At 36.6% G+C, this 19,208-nt stretch overlaps 2 protein-coding genes across 3 annotated transcripts in view; one reads left to right on the top strand and one right to left on the bottom strand.

Moving 5' to 3' along the window:
* The window catches only part of LOC147600608 (uncharacterized), a 170,474-nt gene that overhangs the window by 144,148 nt on the left and 7,118 nt on the right, over window positions 1–19,208 (top strand). The window lies entirely within an intron of this gene.
* Window positions 1–19,208, bottom strand: part of SPON1 (spondin 1) — a 209,419-nt gene that overhangs the window by 1,834 nt on the left and 188,377 nt on the right. The window contains exons 8-15 of the mRNA XM_086749024.1: window positions 6,346–6,547; window positions 5,132–5,272; window positions 4,697–4,772; window positions 4,077–4,259; window positions 3,570–3,740; window positions 3,289–3,456; window positions 2,234–2,398; window positions 614–877 (exon numbers count right to left, since the gene is read on the bottom strand). Of these exons, the coding sequence (XP_086605150.1) occupies window positions 614–877; window positions 2,234–2,398; window positions 3,289–3,456; window positions 3,570–3,740; window positions 4,077–4,259; window positions 4,697–4,772; window positions 5,132–5,272; window positions 6,346–6,547 (1,370 nt within the window). The remainder of the gene's footprint in view (window positions 1–613; window positions 878–2,233; window positions 2,399–3,288; window positions 3,457–3,569; window positions 3,741–4,076; window positions 4,260–4,696; window positions 4,773–5,131; window positions 5,273–6,345; window positions 6,548–19,208) is intronic.

Genomic DNA, 19,208 nt, shown 5'->3' on the forward strand with positions numbered 1-19,208 from the left:
AAATTAAGAAACTGTTAATGTCAGACAAGCACAAACCACAACTTAGCAGTAATTCATATCCAGATAATGTAAACTATACCACAAGACGCTATGTTTTATTGATTTGAGGCATCAGTGATGGATAATACTGTCCCTTATTGAAAAAGCAGTCTGAGCAGGTTTCCGACCAGTCTGAGTCTGAATCAGATTATTGAGGTGGAAAGCAATTCAGTTTGGAAATTCAGCATTGGATCCAGGAACAAATACTTTCGAAGTTCAAAGGTTACTAGATGCAAAGATTATCAGGTCTGCAGAAATTACAGTCAGTCCTTTGCCAGGTCTAAATTCTAGATTTTTTCACATCCCACACTTTGTAGTGAAGAAGATAAAATATCCTCAGTGATGGGACATGGACAGATGTGAGCCTCTCTCCATTGTCCCCTGAACTTAGGTCGCATGTTTTTGATGACAGGCAATCACCAGAAGTGGCTGTGCTTTACTTCATTGCTAAAACTTTCTCTAGACTGAAATGCTGAAAATGTTCTCACAGCAAGAAGTGGAGCTGCTCACAAACTCCTGTCATGCAGAAAAGACAAATAGAGATGAGCATACTAAATAATGGTTTCACACTCACCTGGATATTGCTCACTATCTATATTTTTTTTCGCTTGTTCACTTCTCCTTTTCTCCCGGGCCTCTTTCCAGCGCCTTTTTTCCATACCTGGGCCTCTCAGGCATTTCCTTACTCGACATTTTGTACGTTGGACAGTTTCTGGGCATGCTGTTCCTCCAAACTGTGGTTCTATTTTAATCATTCTTGTCCTGATCATATGGCCCTTTCCACATGAGGTATTGCATTCGGACCACTGGGACCACTCTGTTAGTTCACAGTCGATAGCTGCAAAGAATGAGAAATATTACGCAAAGTCTGTGAGATCTAAACATAAAGCCAAGAATAAGCACAACAGATGTGCCTAATGAGTTTTTACATCCTAAATACATGGATGCAACATAAGCCTCCAGTCTTTTCAGCAAATTTTGTGAGGCTACATGTCAAAGTTTTCTGAGCCCATTTCTAGCGGAACTATTATTTGACACTTTTCTGAATTTCTTTTTCAAGAGTGGTGCTGGCAGATTGCTAAAATTACAAAAAAAACCCATATAAATAATTCTCCTGTGCCTTCTTCAATTTTCCATTCTGTAGACCCATATGTCTGTTTTATAATGAAAAGCTGTTAAAAATTGAATTATATTTACAAAGAATCTGATACCTCTGAGATCTAAGCCTTGCTTTAATAGTAGTGTTATGCAATAAGCAAAATTCACTAATACTGTTACGTCTTAAAAGTTTTCATCTTTCAGCACTGCTTGAAACTTACAGGCCTAGTGAAAAAATAATCAAAATGATATTTCACATTATTTAAGAAAAGCTGAATTAGCAAATTACAGTGTAAAAAGCCTTTTTAACCAATACTTTCTGTGAAAACTAATTTAATTAGTTATAAAGCCTCATAAACTAGCTGGCAATAGGACACTAAAAGCAATCATATCTTATTCATTCAGCAGTGCCTTACGCTATCACGCTTTACAAAGACTGCATAGCAACTAGAAATTTGCACCACTCAAGAAGTGGGGGATTTTAGCGGTGTAAGGTTAAAAAAAAAAAAAAAAAAAAAAAAAAAAAAAAAAAAATCAATGCAGCTGTCTCCCACCATCCACGAGCTCACGTGATATTCCAGGTTGCAAAGGGATGTGGATCAGTAAAAAGGCTACAGTACAGTTCAGAGAGGTATCAAGGATGGAGCAAGCCTCTTTTGTGCTCTGTGAGCTAAAAGAATCACACAGGTGATTTTAATCCTTCTTTCCTTCCTTCCTCCCTAGCACACATTCTGCATTTGAGTGAAAAAATAGGGTCTGTAATAGGCTTTGTAATTCTAACTTACTATTGGGAAGTGCACAAACTGTTGCCTGAAGTTGGAGTGTGTTAAATATGCAGAAACGGTACACCCAAAGCAAGATTAGTCATCAGCACAGGGTTAAGTAAGGCAAGCCGAAATTAAGACATGGTCATATTCCAGCTCTTAATCGCTAAATGTGCATGATAATAACAATAATACAAAAATTAAGGAAAAAATCCACAGTTGATAACACTCCTATCTAAGAAGTGATGCCAAAAAATGGTGACAGAGTTTTGACTCATAGACTGTGACACACATAATTAGCTTTCTTTTTCCAGAGAGTTTCCCACACTTACGGCATTCAGGCAGCATGCATTTTTCTGCTTGTTCCAGCTCCTCGTTGCAGTCTCCAAGCTCAGCAGCAGATTTCAGCATCCTTTGCCGGGTTCGCATTCCCTTCCCACATGTTACACTGCAGTCACTCCATTCAGACCAAGGAGAGAGTAGACAGGGGATGGTATCTAATATGAAAATAAAAAGGTAATGAATTCTTGTTATACATAAATTGTGAAGGTATAAATTTTGAAAATAATACAGGTGGAAAATGTACCATGTTTTATCTGTCATCAACCAATTCTACTTTGTTGTCACTTTGGACAAAATGAATCACAAGCTGAATGATGTTGCTGAAGAAACTCAGAAAACACTATATTAAATTAAAAGGTTTGCTTGGTTTCAAAACCTTTTTTTTTTTTTTGCTATCTTTTTCAATATCTTATTCATATCTGCAAAGTCCCAGTGCTTCTGGGGAATAAATAGTTTAAGAAGGTATGTTTAAATTTTTTTTACAGGAGTTAAAACTGAGATTGTTGCAGTGGATACAAGTGGAAGTCAAATTGGTATAAGTCTAAAATGAGATACTTCGACATTTTATCTACCAAAAATCCTTTTGGATTAATTGTTTCAGTCTTTGATTAAAAACTTAACATTTCTTAAGAAATTAAAACCAATATTAATAGTCACAGTAAGGGTGAGCCTGGCTGACTGCACAAAAGGAGCACCTCAATTTCTGAATGTTCATGGGCTAAAAGGAGAGGGCACTGTTTTATTCTAGCCTTATGATTAAATATACCTCATATTCCAGAAATTAGAGTTGCTTAGGTATGGCTTGCTAATATACACATCACTGTATGGGTAATACAGTAATAGAATGCCACTGATTATTTTTTACTGATACTCTCATCCTGATGGTGAATGTGGTACTTAATGTACATTCCCTAAGGATCTAATTTTAAGGAGAACAGGAAAAAGCAACATTGCTTCTGGTTCAGCTATATTCTTTGTGTGATGGAGCAACATGTCAGAAATGATGCCACTCTACAGCAGAAGAGATAAACTCATAGGCACTTACGGCATTCAGGCATCATGCATTTCTCTGCCTCTGTAGTTTCTGCCTTGCACATGGATCCATCAGCAGGAGTCATCTTGATCATTCTGTGTCGTCTCTTCATCCCCGTGCCACAGCTGGCACTGCATTCATCCCACTCTCCCCATTCAGTGACCAGGCAGCTGCTGGGGGCTATTTGGAATGGACAGAGAACATCGTTTGCTAGTAGAGCTCATATGAAAAAAATGGTTTGGGCAATGTTCCTGCTATTGGCTGGGTTTTACAAAGCTAAATAAAATACTTACAACACTCCTCATTTACAATACATTTCTCAGTCTCTTCAGTAGGCACTTTGCACATAGAGCCATCTTCAGGGAATTGTTTTACATATCTCTCTCTAGATCGCGTTCCCATTCCACAGGAAACACTACAGGGGGACCACGTAATCCAATCAGACATCATGCAAGTGGAACCATCTAAAATACAGAGAACCATTTCAATTGCTAACATTAGCAGAATGGCTGATAAATCTGTAGCTGCCCATTTGTGTGCGGTATCATTTTTATGCCGCCTCTCACATTCTGTCCTCTCCTCTATCGCTTACTTTACTCCTTTCCCTCATACTTCTACATACTACCTGCACCGACTCAGGTGAAGTGCAGAATTGACCAGAGACAGCTTCAATTTGTATTCTTCAGCAATTATTCCTCTGTTTGCCATAATATAAGTCATACTACAGCAACCAACAGCTTTAAGAACTTTGAGTGAAAAGTAAACCCTACAAGGTCGTGTCCTCCTCCACCCTTGATTACCTTCATCACTGCAGCCTGGACCCATGCATGGCTGAAAATCTTGGGTATCTGGGCAGGGTACACTGAGATCCAGCTGAGCTTTAAGCATTCTCTGCCTCATCCTCTTGCCCTTTTCACAGGTAGAAGAGCTGCAGGCTGACCAAGGGGACCAGTTTGAATATATACAGGTCTCAGGGGTGTCATCTAAAAAATAAGAAAAAGCTGTGAATGTTAAAAATAGATTGTCCTTCATGTGATTCTCTACTTGGCTGGTGATTACTTTAGATAATAGGATACATTCTTTCCTCCTGTACTATCTCTTCTCTGGTTTTAACCCAAAAGAAAAAAAAAAAAGATCAATTGCCAACATTCATTTAAAAAAAAATCTTTTTATTTGAACCCCCAAGAGGCTTCCCTTATTGCTTTTATTGTTATTGTCATCTTCCAGGTATACATGCAATTTCTTTGCTGTATCAGGGCAGGCTATTAGTAGATACCAGAAAAGATGTAAACCTAATCTATTTTTGGTACTGAGTGGGACTTTTGCTTCTAAGTCAGTTTTGCACTTTTTATCTAGAAATGACAGTGAAGAATATAAACAAAATATGAATTAGTATAGCACAAACTAATTTAAAAAGTACCTTCTTCTTTTTCCTCTGGTGCTAGATCTGCCACAATATCATCTATGTTATCCGGGACAATATTGCATTGCTCCCCCTGCAAAGAAATTTTTGTGGAGATTGAATATGGAAAACTCATTCATGTACACAACGAGTGGGGCTAAAACAGTGAACTGTGAGCACTACTGCATCTGCACCACTTTTTTATCTTCTAATTCCTACGCATTCTTTAAAAAATCCCCAATTAAGCAGATGTAGTAATTACCAGAAGTAGGAGAAATAATACCTTAAGATAGTTTTAAACTTAAGAAACAGTTTTGGTAATTTTCTGCCATTATCTTTCTTGTGGGTAGGTTAGGGAGTGTAGGTTATGAGGAGGGAGAGGAAGGATTGGGGTTTTTGTTTATGAAGTGGGGGGTTTTTTTTGCTTGCTTGAGAATTTTATATATGTCATACCTTGCGTGCAATTCTCTCAATGACAACTCTGGCTACCAGCTTGATAGATCCTCCTTCTGGATCATAAAATGGACTTTGAGGATGATCTAAGCTTGTAAGTGGTCTGATCTTCTCTTGAGGCACTGTAGGTTTGTTAGGAGACTGCAATCAAAAAGAAAATAAATTGTTTAGAAACTAAAAATTTTTAATAGTAATATCATTCATACACAGAAAATAAAACATCCAAAATGCTAAACTAGGAAATTCCAATAGAAGATGAACTTGATACATTCATACTTAATGGTAAGGTGTTTTTTTTTTTTCATGAAGCACTTCTCTGACACTTTGGGATTCAAACCTGAAGCTGAATTCACAATAAGATGCACACTTTGTAGTATGGTTAATAACATTAATTAAAAAAAAAGTCTTTAATAGTCCTCTATAGCTGCACTGTAACTGGAGAAATTTCTTAGGTTCTAAAGAGATCGAGTCTGAAAGAATAAAACAACCACCTTTTGTCACCTGAGAACTGAATATGCATGGTATTTGAGGACATGACTAATCTTATCTAACTTCAGCTGTCTATACTATCTCTATATATGTATAGTGTCTGTATGACACTGGTGTCTCATGTCATAGGTGACCCTTGTCACCCATGGAGACCTAATAAATTCAGTAATTTGACGTAACTCATTTGGTCAGAAACAGGTCTTTTACCTGAGGATGATGTGACTCTCTTCCTAGGCTGAGAGAGTGATGGAGACAGAGAAAATGGATGACTTTTGAGTCTCATAGTGATGAGAAGTCCAGAGATTCAGTTCCTGCTGTAAGGAATAGTTAAATTTTCTGTGCCAAGCAGAATAGTTGGCATTGGGTGGAAACTCAAGCTGATGTGGCTGCTGATGGCACACAGATTTGTACCAAAGGGGTTGGACACTTTAATGCTTAGTTTTGAGCAAACTAAGTCCTTCATTTATTCAACAGGTGAATATAATAATATCCCAGGTAAATGTAATATTACCCTATTAATAATAATGTTTAGATAATTCAGACATAGTGACTGATAGTAACTATAGCTAGCATCTGTCTAAATGATTTTTAATTCATTATAAGCAAAATTTTTACTAGAGTAGTGTAAAGGCATATATGGCATTACTATGGATCCTATAGCTTTCATTCTTCACTGCTTTAAGGTGAACTTTACGTTTTGAGTATATTACAAATAGTCCAGATACCTCATAGGTTACGCCACTGTCTGTGCCAGCATCCCAGGGTATTAAATCCTGAACAACTTTCTGAACCCAGCCGCAGTCCTTGGTGCAGAGGTCTTCGGCAGACAGGCCCACGTTCCAGTCCGGGCTGGGGCCAAGCATGGTGAGGAAGGACATCAGGTGCCGGTGACGATCGACAGAAAACTCAGCAGAGGGAGCAGCTCTCCTGCAAATTGGCCATAGGAAGGCTATGAACAACTGAATTCAAGTTTGTCGTTAGAGGGGAATGAAACTGGTGCTTCAAACTGGAAAATACTGAACACTGGCATGACACTGCATCTGGCGTGTGGAGATGGAGAAGTAAGACAAAGAGAGGACTCCTGCTCAGCACGCTGTATTTTTAGTCTCCATGTACCACCTGCTTTGATATCGTTGAAGGAGAATTACAGTGTAATGGGTGAGAGAGATGTAGCAATAAAGAGCTGCAGCAGTATGCTTATGTCTTAGTGGTATTTTAATAATAATGGCACTTACAAAAATTTGAAGTAAAATAGCAGAGAAATACCCAGAGGTTTTGATTGCTGCGATACTTTTGACACTCCCTCCTCCAAAGATAATACAAATTCCAATGCCAAAAGTGCTTGGAAATGCTACTGTGTGTATGTGTGTGAAAAGGCACACATTAATAGAGTTTTAGTGCTCATGTAAATGAGAGATTAATGGCCACTGCCAGCCCTAGAGAGTTCAGCCAAGACTTTTGCAGGTTTCTGCCAGTGTATGTGAAAATGCCTCTATTCATCCAGCCTTTGTCAGCCTTTCCCTTAGGAAGAAATCATGCTGAATCATGCAGTGCTCTGCGATGCTGACAAGCAACTATCACATTCCTGTGCAAACAGAAAAGAAAATCAGGCCTGAACTGGAGGTTTCTGTTCACAGATTAAAAACTTGACCTCTTCGTAACATCTTTCTCACGAGCAACAACAAATGCAGAGTTATTTACAATATGACTTTGGCAATTCTGCTCTACCAAATACTGGTCTGATGTCAATCCAAGATTTCTTCACTTACAGGACTTGGATCAATTTTATGCCAAAACACACTGCTTTATGAACATCTAAAGACAATGTTTATTTTTAACGAATTTTTTTTAATAGTGTTATTCATTTTCCCTTTTTGGGTTAGGTAGCTGGGTGTGTGTGTGTATGTGTACATCTATCTATTTATATAAATGCACGTACAGTTCTTCTCTAGCCATAAGTAGTTTATGCTTCCTATAAACTCTTGCATCCCTGTAAAATTGTGGCATTTCATTTGTGTATTTTTTCTGGCTCATAGCACTCTCAGCACATTAGAAAAAACAGACCAGCCCAAAGACAATGATTTTGAGTAGTTATCACACAGTTCAAATGTAAGAAAGATGTCTAAGTTAGCATACTAGTACCTAGTTCTCCTTCCATAAACAAGTTGCAGCAGTAGGTATTTGCTAATGGGTAAAATGGTCTGGCCACTTCTGTTCTGGAGTCTTTAGAAGTTGTTTCTTAATGTGTCAATTATCTTACATTGAATTGAAGACTCTCAGTAAAAGGGTTTCTAAGTGTTTGATTACATTAATCCTGCCTTTCCCAGCGAGAGATGCAAATGATATTTTTTTTTCTCAAGACAGATAGAACTCTGATTTCAATGGAACAATTTGTCTAATGTAAAGTAATAAAATAATGAATGAGGGTATCAACTTCTCTCTGTGAATACAGTATCCTGATATCCTTGTCAAATACATAGCAGTGATTATTCTTAAAAAGCCTGCTAACCGACTTCAATTAACTAAAGGTTTTATTGCATTATAAGGGTTTCTAAGAATTCCCTATAGGGGTTTTATATTTAAAACAGCACACAGCAACAGTCAAAACAGTACACAGTAAAAACAACAGAGCTGTGTGTTTGTATACCTGATCTTTAGATTAAAAATATGTCTAACAAACACGGACATTACAGAACAGAGATGCAGGTCAGCTCTTGCAGGTGGAACGCAAGGGCAGCGTGGAGCTGCTCACTACTGCGCCTGGCACCTGCGCTGGTCCCACGTTAGCTGGGATGTATGATGCGACGTGATGCATCAACGCTCTCTGCACACATGCTCTCAGAAAAGACCAGAGGCAGACAGACCCACACCATTTAAAGGCAGAGGGCTGGAAATCACTGGACTACTTTAGGCACGTGGTAATGGAAATATTTTGTCACCTGTTATTTTTCTGATAGGCACGTAAAATTAAGGCTCTGAATGCTTTGTTAGGAAAGTAAATATTAATCATGTTATTAATATAAATAAAAATTGTGCATTTAAATTATATCAATATTGTAATTGTGTAAAGGAACACTTTAGTAGGAGATACTCCTTGCCTAAAAGCCCTTGCATGTGTTAAGTTATCAGTAAACTTGAGCCTCCCATAATTTTCCAATTTCAAAGCACATCACAAAAATTACCTATTGTCTGCTTCTTCTTTAAGATAGATAGCTAGTTTCATGGCCATTTTACTATATTTTATTCATAGCTGTTTAACACAGAAATGTAAAGCTTAACAGAGGACAAATAGAGGCAAGTTTTTATCCTCTTTCTTCCTCCACCCTTGTGCAAACACATAGAAAATACACATATCCCTTGTCTGCAGTGAAGGATAATGTGCTAGGTTGGGCATTTTAAAAGTTCAGATATGCAGGGTTTAGGAATGAATTATTTAAAGTATATATTATCAGAAAATGCATTTGTTGCACTTGCTACTTTATTTTATTAACTAATTTCTGTGTGGATACTTGTAAGCAGTAGTAGGCATAAAAATTTGAACCATAATTGTATTAATGTTGCCCAACATTCACAGTCCTTCTTGAGTTGCTGTAGTTAAGGAAGATAAATCGGCTGATCTAAGGCACAGTCGATAACTACTGCCTGGACATAGGGATAGGCACTGATTGGGCTTATACAATAGAGATCTTTGATGGCTTCTGTTTGGTTGGTTATTTTAATAAAATGATAAATTTCAAATGTTTCCAGTATCCACTTCAATGATTAATTTATGAAGTTGGCAGGAGCCTAAATCCTTCCATGCATCCCTCAACAACACATCTGGCTCACGTGTCGTAAGATTGGCCACGGATCTCCCTGAAGGGAACCAGTGTAAAGATGTACACAAGTGCACCCTAAAACCAACCTTTTTCGTTTCTATATTGTCAGCACACCTGATAAAATAGGACTGTAGATAATCATCTTTATCTGTACTTTCAATACAAATATATTTTGCCCTTGTAAGGCTTTTAAATTTGAAGAAAGTGTTCTTCTGCAACAGGTTGAGCATGTTTGGTAATGCTTACAGGAAAAGCCTAAAGTTTGTAACTAATGTGATTTGTTGTAAGAGACAAATATGTTCTTTTTCCTTCCCTTATAAATGTACATGCACATGCTTAAAAACAGTGGTGAATATGAGTTGAAAAGCAAATCCTACACATTAGGTAAGTTCTAGGTGACAATCTTGAGAGCCTCACAGGGCAGGGGAATCCTCCTTTCGTTGTCTGAAGCGCACAGTACTTTTCCACTGTGAGCCTGATCAGCCTGCTAACAATTCCGGTCACACAGTACAGAGTGAAACAAAGTACTAGACAGTGTCCTGCATCCTAATGTTTTTCCATTTTCTTTATTTTTTAGTCCTCTTTTGTTAGCATGATTTGGATCTCCAGCTATAGGAATGCCATATACTGAGCAGCACAAGAAAATGCTCTTTTTCCCCCTGTGTGGTTGTTCTTCTCTTGGTTCATGTTTTTTTTTTTGTTATCGTTGTTTTGTTTTGGTTTTTTTTAAGGTTGAAAGAGCACAAACATTATTTCGCTTTAGAAGTTGTGGTTTTTTTTTCTAAGTGACAGTCTAATTGGTATCACTGCTGGGGCTGGGAGGGTTAAGAAAGCCTTTGACAAACCAACAGAAAACTCAAGTTGCTGTAAGACATATTTTTGAGTGTTGAAGCAGTACTGTTGTGTTCTCCCTGTAAAAGGTAATAGACCACACCTAAGGAAGGTGGTTGTGGAGAGTTACTGCCTAGAAATAGAGAAAATAATATTTTGCATAACTTTGAGGTTACTTTTGATTTAACTATTTGATTAGTGTGTAAGTAACAGAAGTAGAGAAAGGTGGCTCAAACAGGTACTCTTTGTCTATGGTAACAAACCCATGGATAGGGTTGAGTTTATACCATTGACATCAATGCAAATTTACTACTGTATTTGTATAAGAAAGCCATTTGCCTCACCCATGCAGAAGGAATTCTCCAACAACATAAAAGCCTATTATATAAGAACAGATTTGAACATGAAGAGCATCTGTATTTCCACTGCAAAGTGCAGTGTAGTGGAGAGAATCTCTTGCTAGTTGTTAAACTCACCAGGCTGGCTACTAGAACTGATGCAGCACAAACAAAAATAATTTTTTCAAATAAATAAAAGCAATGCATTAGATGCTTGTTATGCAGCTAAGCAGGAAAAGCCAAGACTCTGAAATATCTTCAGAAATATCGTGCAGTGCTTCACAGTTACCCAAGTTCTGACTTTGGTTGTGGGCAAAAAATAATGTTGTGACTAAGTGGGCATATTAGAGAGAACAGGAGAGCATAAAATACTAGTTGTTATGATAGCTGTTTGAAATAAAACTTTAATTCAGGTAGTCTTATCTGTTTTATGCTTAGGAAAAAAAAAAACTGATTGATTCCGTGGATTTAATAACTATATCGAGCGTATGGTAGATTGAAATAGCTTATACCTCTCCAGGTTTCTTCACAGAGCTGTATTAAGGTATAATCATCCTAACCCTATTATTAGGGTCTGGGTACTAGATTCATTTGAGTACACAAGGGTCTCATCTTGCTTGTGCCAATGATAAAGCAGTAGCCTTTCCAGATAGGAAGAAAAAAAAGTGTAAACACAAGAGACGCCAGTCCACGTCTGATGACCATTGGAGGTGGTAGGTAGGTGGACCACATTACCACTGGTTTAGTCTCAGTTCTAGGCAGTGCTGATGATGTGAAAACATTAATTTTTTTAAGCTGAGAGTTCTGCTGATTACATAGACCATGAAAACTGCATATTTTGGGGCAACAGTAAATAAATTGCCTTTTATACCTCTAGTCAGCAAAAATGACATCCTTCTTTTTTAGATGCTTAAACTACATCACATGTACACTTTCCAGAATGAGAACTCTTACTTATTCATCTTTAGAACTTTTTGCTATTGATACAAATAACATTATGAGCATGTAAACACATTTCATACCCTTGAACTTCCAACTCTGCACGTCCTGCCTACGAGCAGCACCTACACAACATCTGTTTTATTGAATAAACTTTAAATCATAACATCCTGAAAAGTACCCTACCTTCAAAGAAAAGACAAGAAGAAAATTAAGATCTAAAATTGAATGGGTAATGCTACTCTCCTAGAAGTCTGCAACTAACAGAACAAACTAGATGGCATATTTAGATGATATATTATTAAGAAAACCATTCATGAAGCGATGCAAAAGAATTAGGACCATTACATGTACAACAAAGTTTTATACGCAGATAGCAACATCTAACATAAAACCAGAATTTCAGAGTTGCACAGAAGGAAGGGGAGAATCCTTCTTAGGTTCTGCTTAAATGCAGGGCAGGTAAGCATTTAACCTAATGAATAATTTAAACATGTGCGTGTCCCAAAAGAGTCAGGGAAAAGAAAACTACAATAAAGTAAACACTGAGTCAATGAAATTTAACTGACATCCATATAAAAAGTTGAAAAGCACTTTAATGCCAAGCTGTTATTGTCTCTGAGCACCAAATCAGAGAAGGTGACAGCAAAAGTTTGGCTGTTTTACTTCATAATGAAAGAATAAAGAAAGTCGCAACAAATTCCTATACATTTACCTTTTGGACTACAAAAAGGCCTGCATAACAACCTCTTACTTTGCTGTATGTAAGCTCTTAGAATGAAAATGTTGCCTATACCCAGCTAAAAGAGACGGATATGCAATTGCATACACAACTAAGGGATTACATCATTACCACTAACATTAAACCCGCTAATCAGAACAAATGCTGCTCTAGAAATATTGTTAATCTGAGTATTTTTAAAAAGCATTACAAAGACGCAGCGCATCTTTCAGGCACTTCCCTATGTCTGAAACATACCTGGAATGCTGCTTTAGATAATAATGATACTATATTCATTAATATACCAGCTATTTGATTTAATGCCTTCAGAATGGGTATATTTTAATGATAGGATTAACAATTGTGAACAGGCTTTCCTCACTAAAAAAAATATTCAGATACCTTAAGATAGGACTGCAGTGTCCGAAAATTACTGATTTTTTGGTATGTTCTTTGCAGGACATCACAAATCAGTTATCCCACATGGTGCTGGCAACATTTGCTCCTGTTTAGAATAACTTTATGCCATGTCTTAGCTCATTTACTGCGGATTTACAATCAAATAATGTTTCAGGAATCCTTTTGCAATATATGGCATTATGGCATTTTATCCACCCCAAGCTGAATACATCTATCCCAGGCCAGTCTGACTTTGTAGCCAAAGGACTCTAACAACAAATTCAGGAAAATCTCTCTTCTTCACTTCCTAGGAGCTGTAGGGCCACAAATTGTCTGCCCAGAGTAATTACAGCTATATTTACAAAGGAAATCCTATGAGATGTTTTGAGAGCACTGTTGCTTTTCACTTGGCTGATCCACAAAGCCCATACCATGACCTGTTTATCCTGAGAAACAGTGACGAGAGATCAGTTCTTCACCCCAGCATAAGAACCATCACAGCCAGAATTCTGATCCTTTCCTCTCCCAATAACAGTATCAGATAAACAGCTTGGAGTTATTTATGAGACTGTTTTAGCAATGAACTCTGATTTGCTATCAATTTAATTCATTCTGAAGATTAAATTACAGCAAATATCTCCATTTAACAAAAATTACTATGAGGCTATTTACTGGAATATCTACAAAATGTAGATACTCCTTCAAACGCCTTTCAAAGATTTTAAAATACTATTGTCATGCGTTTCAAAACCATTTATTTTGCGACTGTCAAAAGCTCAGAATTGCATTTTACATTTCCCTGGTCCCAGTGTAATCTCGGAAGATGCCCAACATCTCACCACCTTTATTAATACGATACACATTCCAGTTCATTCAGCATCTATATCCATCCAACCTACATGTGCCTTTTGGCATCTGGAGATGTGAATTAGAATACATGTTTAATTATCGTTATGTTCATAACAATGCAAAAGGATAACAATCGGAAGTTTGAAATTTTGCATATAGATTTCTGCTCACTAGAAATGTAAATGGCAAATCATTCCGGTGAGTATTTACACACGAATGAGGAGCTAGGATTAGTAAGCAGACATATAATTGTGTGAAAATAATGCATACATGATTACTCACGAAATCATAAAGGGAAATTATTTTGGCTCAAGGAAAGACAACAGATGGTTGGGAAATAATCATAAAACAGTAACTACCAATGGGAGGAACATGTTAAGAAAACAAAAGCAAAGATGGAATGGGATGAGTAAGTTGGATTTAACTGGGTAGCCATTAACTTCTATGAACAATTAATGTAAAGTTCTTGCAGTGATTGTTCTTAGTTAAATCTTTTCTATGTTTTAAAACCAAACTTTTTTTCTTGCCTAGTGACATTTGAATTTTAAATAGAAAGTGAATGGTAAGTGATAGAAAATGGAGCTGCCATATGTGCTTGCTCTGACAAAAACATGATCAAAACAATTTTTTTTTTCCCACCAAACACATATGTTCTTCCTTACTTTTTTTAAGATTGAGTTATGAATTTCTTCATGTGGGTGTCAGACCATCTGTCAAACAATGACGTTTCCCTAAGTCTCAATAATACACATAACACTTGAGACATTAATTCTTTTTATAAGCATGACAGTTTTGCAATTAGATTCTTTTAATTAACACTTAAAAATTGTATATGCTATAAATGCAAAGACTCAGGTAAACACAGTACTTCACAACAGCATGTGACTTCATGCTAGGAGAGGTAAAATTTGCAGCCTTGTGCTGCTAGTATGCAACCCAGCACTATTTAGTCCTGTTCTCTGTGAAAAATAAGACACTCTGTTCTCATGTAAATGTTCCTAATCTAAGTGGAGCTCTGTAGAACTGTTAAAATAGGGTAACCAAGTTGCAAGGGCAGTGTATGGTGCTTGGTTTACTGATTCTTCTTAAGTTCCTAAAATAGTAACAAAATGAAAATTCATATGGAACCATAGAATCATAGAATGGTTTGGGTTGGAAGGGACCTTCAAAGGTCATCTAGTCCAACTCCCCTGCAATGATTAAAGCCTTTATCTTCTATTAATTATCCAAACATATACATGCATTTTGAGCTCAATCACACCTAATCACAAATTTAGATTAATTATCAAAACCAGTAAAAATGTCAATTATTTTATATGGTTTTTTAAACTGTCTTTTCCCTGAGATTTACTTCAAGTAGTTCTTTTGCTTTTAGTGAAACAATATTTCTCCTTTTTGAATAAAATTTAGAATTTATATTTTAAAAATCTAAAAATATGAGGAAGATTTTCTGTTTTCAACATGAAACCATAAATTTACAATTTAGATCTGATTCATATATGAAAGCTTTCATTTTTAAGTCAAAGCCTTTTAACAGAATTGTTTCGATTAGTGCTGCTGATGCATAAACTGCTCATTCAACACAAATTATTCCCGCATACAGTTGCCAGGATTTTACTGACACTTCTGGGGAACTTCCAGAGTACTTCAAATCAAGCAGGGATCATCCCATGGGTTAGGGTAAAGGGTGGACCTTGAGATGGCACATCCACAGTGTGGAGGAATGATACACTGCAGGAAGGAAGGATAGAGCACAGGGGGTTTTCCGACCGGAAAGACAGTTTAACCATTAGCCAAATGCAAAGCTGGAGCACTCAGAATTTTTTCACAGCATTTTTTCACATGTATTTGCCTTCATGTTATCAAAATTCACAACTGGCTTTATCCCTCTGTATTTTTTTTTTATATCAGATTGTCCTTTATGCATTGCTATTTCTGATTAGACTGGGGGTAGAATTCTTCTATTTTTGACAATATTAAACAATCAGGATTAATCCCAGCTATCTATAAAATCATAAAAGGAGAAAATAGCTGAGGTAGACACACCATCATGTTGCCATAGAAACAAGCAACTCTGTCTGGCCTTCTCATTCCTCTCATTTTGTAAACAAAATCTCCAAACTTTGAAAACATGTCCTAGTACTACACTGTCATTTTGTGGAAAGAAACTTCATTTACATCTGGATTGACAGATATATTGCCTTTTACTCCATTTTAGGATAAGACAGCGCAAAATGACAGTGGGAGATAACAAGAGAGATAAAGATTTGTGGGGAAAACAAAAACTACAGAGATTTACAGAAATAAAAAGTAAAGACACACATACTGTAGTGGCACTATCAAAATAAAATGTTGCCGTGCAAGAATAAAAATACATACTTTATAGAACACTTTATTTGAAGGCGGGGGGAAGCAACAGAAATCTTTGCAAGCTATCATCATATTCTATTCCTGGGATGCATGTCATCAAACTACTTAATATAACTTTTAATTGTAAGGCTCAAATAGTACATTCACACTAGTAAAAGATTACACTTAAAAAGCACAGAGCTTTGTAAGAACATAGTATTTTCATTTTTTTAATGGCTATATCTCTTTGCAGTAGTAGATACCGTAGAACGCCTAGAAAGTTCTGCAAGAATTTATTGTTACTACCGCAGCTTATAACTAACTGGATTTTTTTTTAAAGTCTAAACCCAGAAACAGTAATTACTAAAATTACACTCCTGTTCCCTTGTGAGCAGCTGACCATGAAATCTGCATTTTTTAAAGACAAAGCATTTTCATCATCACTGCGTAACAAATACTCTGCAAGAAAGCATTTTTTTCCATATAGGACTATAACAAGAGATCTCATCCAAAAAACTGAGTACCTAAATCCGAAAAAGTTATTATTTACTTTAATTGGCCTGCTTGCATTTCTTCTACAGATAATGTATTTTTCCTCTGAGAATGGGCTTATTTTGCCTTTGTTATATTTCCTGTGAAAGATTTACTTTAAAGAAGTTAGTTTCTAAGAAAATAGGTTGGAATTGGACCATTTCTTAGTTTTAGGACTTTGAGATAATTTTTTTTTCCTTGTAAGTAATGTAAGGAAAATACTATTTGTGTGGAATTGCTAAAGAATGAGTGTTTCACATTTACACATCTATGTGTTATGTAAACTCAGGTCCTGATTACTTCTTGCAAGAGTAATTCTGCTGGCCATGGTACAGTGTGCAAATACCAATTTGCACGTGCTGCTTTCCTCCACTTCTTCCTGAAGTTTCACCAAAATATCTCACTTTTAACTATTACAAATTGTTTTGCATTCCAAAAGGCTTCAATCTCAAAGTTTCCCCCATCAGTCTAAGCTCTGCATTCTGATTTTGTTATCACTGCATTTTACTGCCTTCCATAGCGGAAGCTTTCACAAAAAAATTTCTTCATCCATTTATGCTTTATGTGGCATCTCAAATAAGGTCCATTGCTGAAGAAATAATGACCTACCAGATGATAACAAGTGATCATAGGAATATTGAGATCTCTGTACATTCACTAAACTTGCTCAGATGTGGATGAGTTTTTCAACTCACTGATTACCAAGTGATTTTTTTCCAAAACATGGCAATACAAGACCTTCATAGTTAAACAGCTGTTATAACATTTTTAACGTAAGTAAAACACTGCATTTTCCTTTAAGCTGTCATGAAAATTTCGATCTGAATAGTTAGCATGAAGTGAAATTAAACCACTTGAAAAGAAGGTATTGTAATCAGTATCCTACAAGATGAACTATAATTGATACATAATATTTCCCACATTTTGCACTCGTTAAAAAACTGAATCCATTGGTCAAATTCACTCAGACAGGAAAATGACTGAGCACGCTATTTTCCTCTGTTCAAGAAATCCTGAAATCACTTTCTACTATTCTGTGCCAGCAATGAATTGTAACGCGTGTAGTGACACTGCGCAGCATCCCATATGAGCACAGACAGACAAGTATACGGGTGTGTTAGTCGAAATCAGAGGTGCACTTCTGAGATTAATTTCCCGTTGTGTTTCGGTTCATCTCTCAGAGGAATCTCGGAGAGCAGACCTGACTTCTCTCTGACCAGTCTAGGCTGGAGCTTTTCTCCTGTGGTCCCAAGGAATGTGACCAGCATGGTGGCCACCCAAAGCCATCTCCCATCCCCAAAATGCATCACTTCCTCAGCACAGTTTCACTCTGCAGATCTGCTCCTGTTGCAGTGTATTCTTACGGATGTCGACAGCTTAGGTAGCTATTCATTATGAAGACTGTTCATGGTTATAAATACATACACTATAGAGATTGGAATGCATTCTCCATAGAATTGCAATAGGGTTTTAAGTTTAGACAAGGCATACCTTACACAAAATCTTTTAAAAATATTCCCAGAGCACCTATTTAAGGCAAAATATGGGCTGTACAATACAACATTACTACTTTTATTCTTATAAAAGCATATCTGTACTTGGAGGGAGCCACTTAGGGATTTCAAAAATACTTTCAAGCATCTCAAAATTCAAATCAACTCATCTGTCAAGAGAAAAGCACATCATAATTCCTCAGAAAAAAAACCCTCATATTTTCTTTTAGGATAACATAGATCCTGTGAGATGTCAAATATAACCACATTTCACTCATCCCACTTCATTACAATGGCAAGTCACTGAGAATAAATTTGTACTCAGACAGTTCATCAGCCTATCCCTTGTTTCAATTCTTCATGCTTTAGCTACCAGCAATTTTATACCCTTTTATTTTCAGTTGTTCATGATGACTTGTTATCAATGAGACAGGCTTGTACAAATTTAATTATTTCTTTGCTGGAAGTTTTATTTTTGTGGATGCAGCTGTCACTGATTGAAAATCATGTTATTGTAAATTCTGTGCACTACGGGTACAGTAATGTTGCCTTTATAATGGCAATGACTGGTTTGGTTTCTACGGCCAACTTCCCAGCCACGTGTTAGCTAAGTAATGTTCCCACTGCTGTGGTCAAGGATCTGTTGATATTGTAAGCTATTAGCTGCAGTTAACAACATAAGCTATTTTCCCTCCCAAGAATCCCTAAAATGGTCATTAACGTTTGCTTCAGGCAACAATTTGAAACTATCTAATCATGATAGTTATTTAAATTTCATTTTTAATCAGTTATTCTTTTTTATCTGTTTTTTGCTATCCACTTTACTGTATGGAGAGAGACTGTGCTCTCACAAATTGTATTTATTTAACTACTCACATGAGGAAAGTCAAATGTATGAAATTGTCACTATGCTAAATGAATAGTTACACACCGATGAAATTATTACCCTAGCTTTGCAGCTAACACTAATGGCATTACCAGGCACACTGACAGAAGAATTTATCTGTAGTATAAATATTAACTGATTTTTTTTTTTAGGAAAAAATGTAAAATTGAAGGAATAGTGAACCTTTGTGAGTAAAGCTCATGTCTCCGTGGAGCCTTACATTTTGCTTCTTCTGCAGTAGTACTGCTATTAATTTTGTAATGTATTCTATATAATGATCCAATATGTAATCTATTCTGCAAGGGCCATACTATTCACAGTTCTGCTACTTTATTAAAGGAAAGAAAACGTCTTTCAAAAATCTGCTGTAACATCAAAATATCATCGATGTCCAAACTAGCATGCAGCAGTCCAGATGGATTTGCCTCTGCGCT

This window comes from Chlamydotis macqueenii, chromosome 5, assembly GCF_036417535.1.
Source record: "Chlamydotis macqueenii isolate bChlMac1 chromosome 5, bChlMac1.mat, whole genome shotgun sequence".
NCBI lineage: Eukaryota > Metazoa > Chordata > Aves > Otidiformes > Otididae > Chlamydotis > Chlamydotis macqueenii.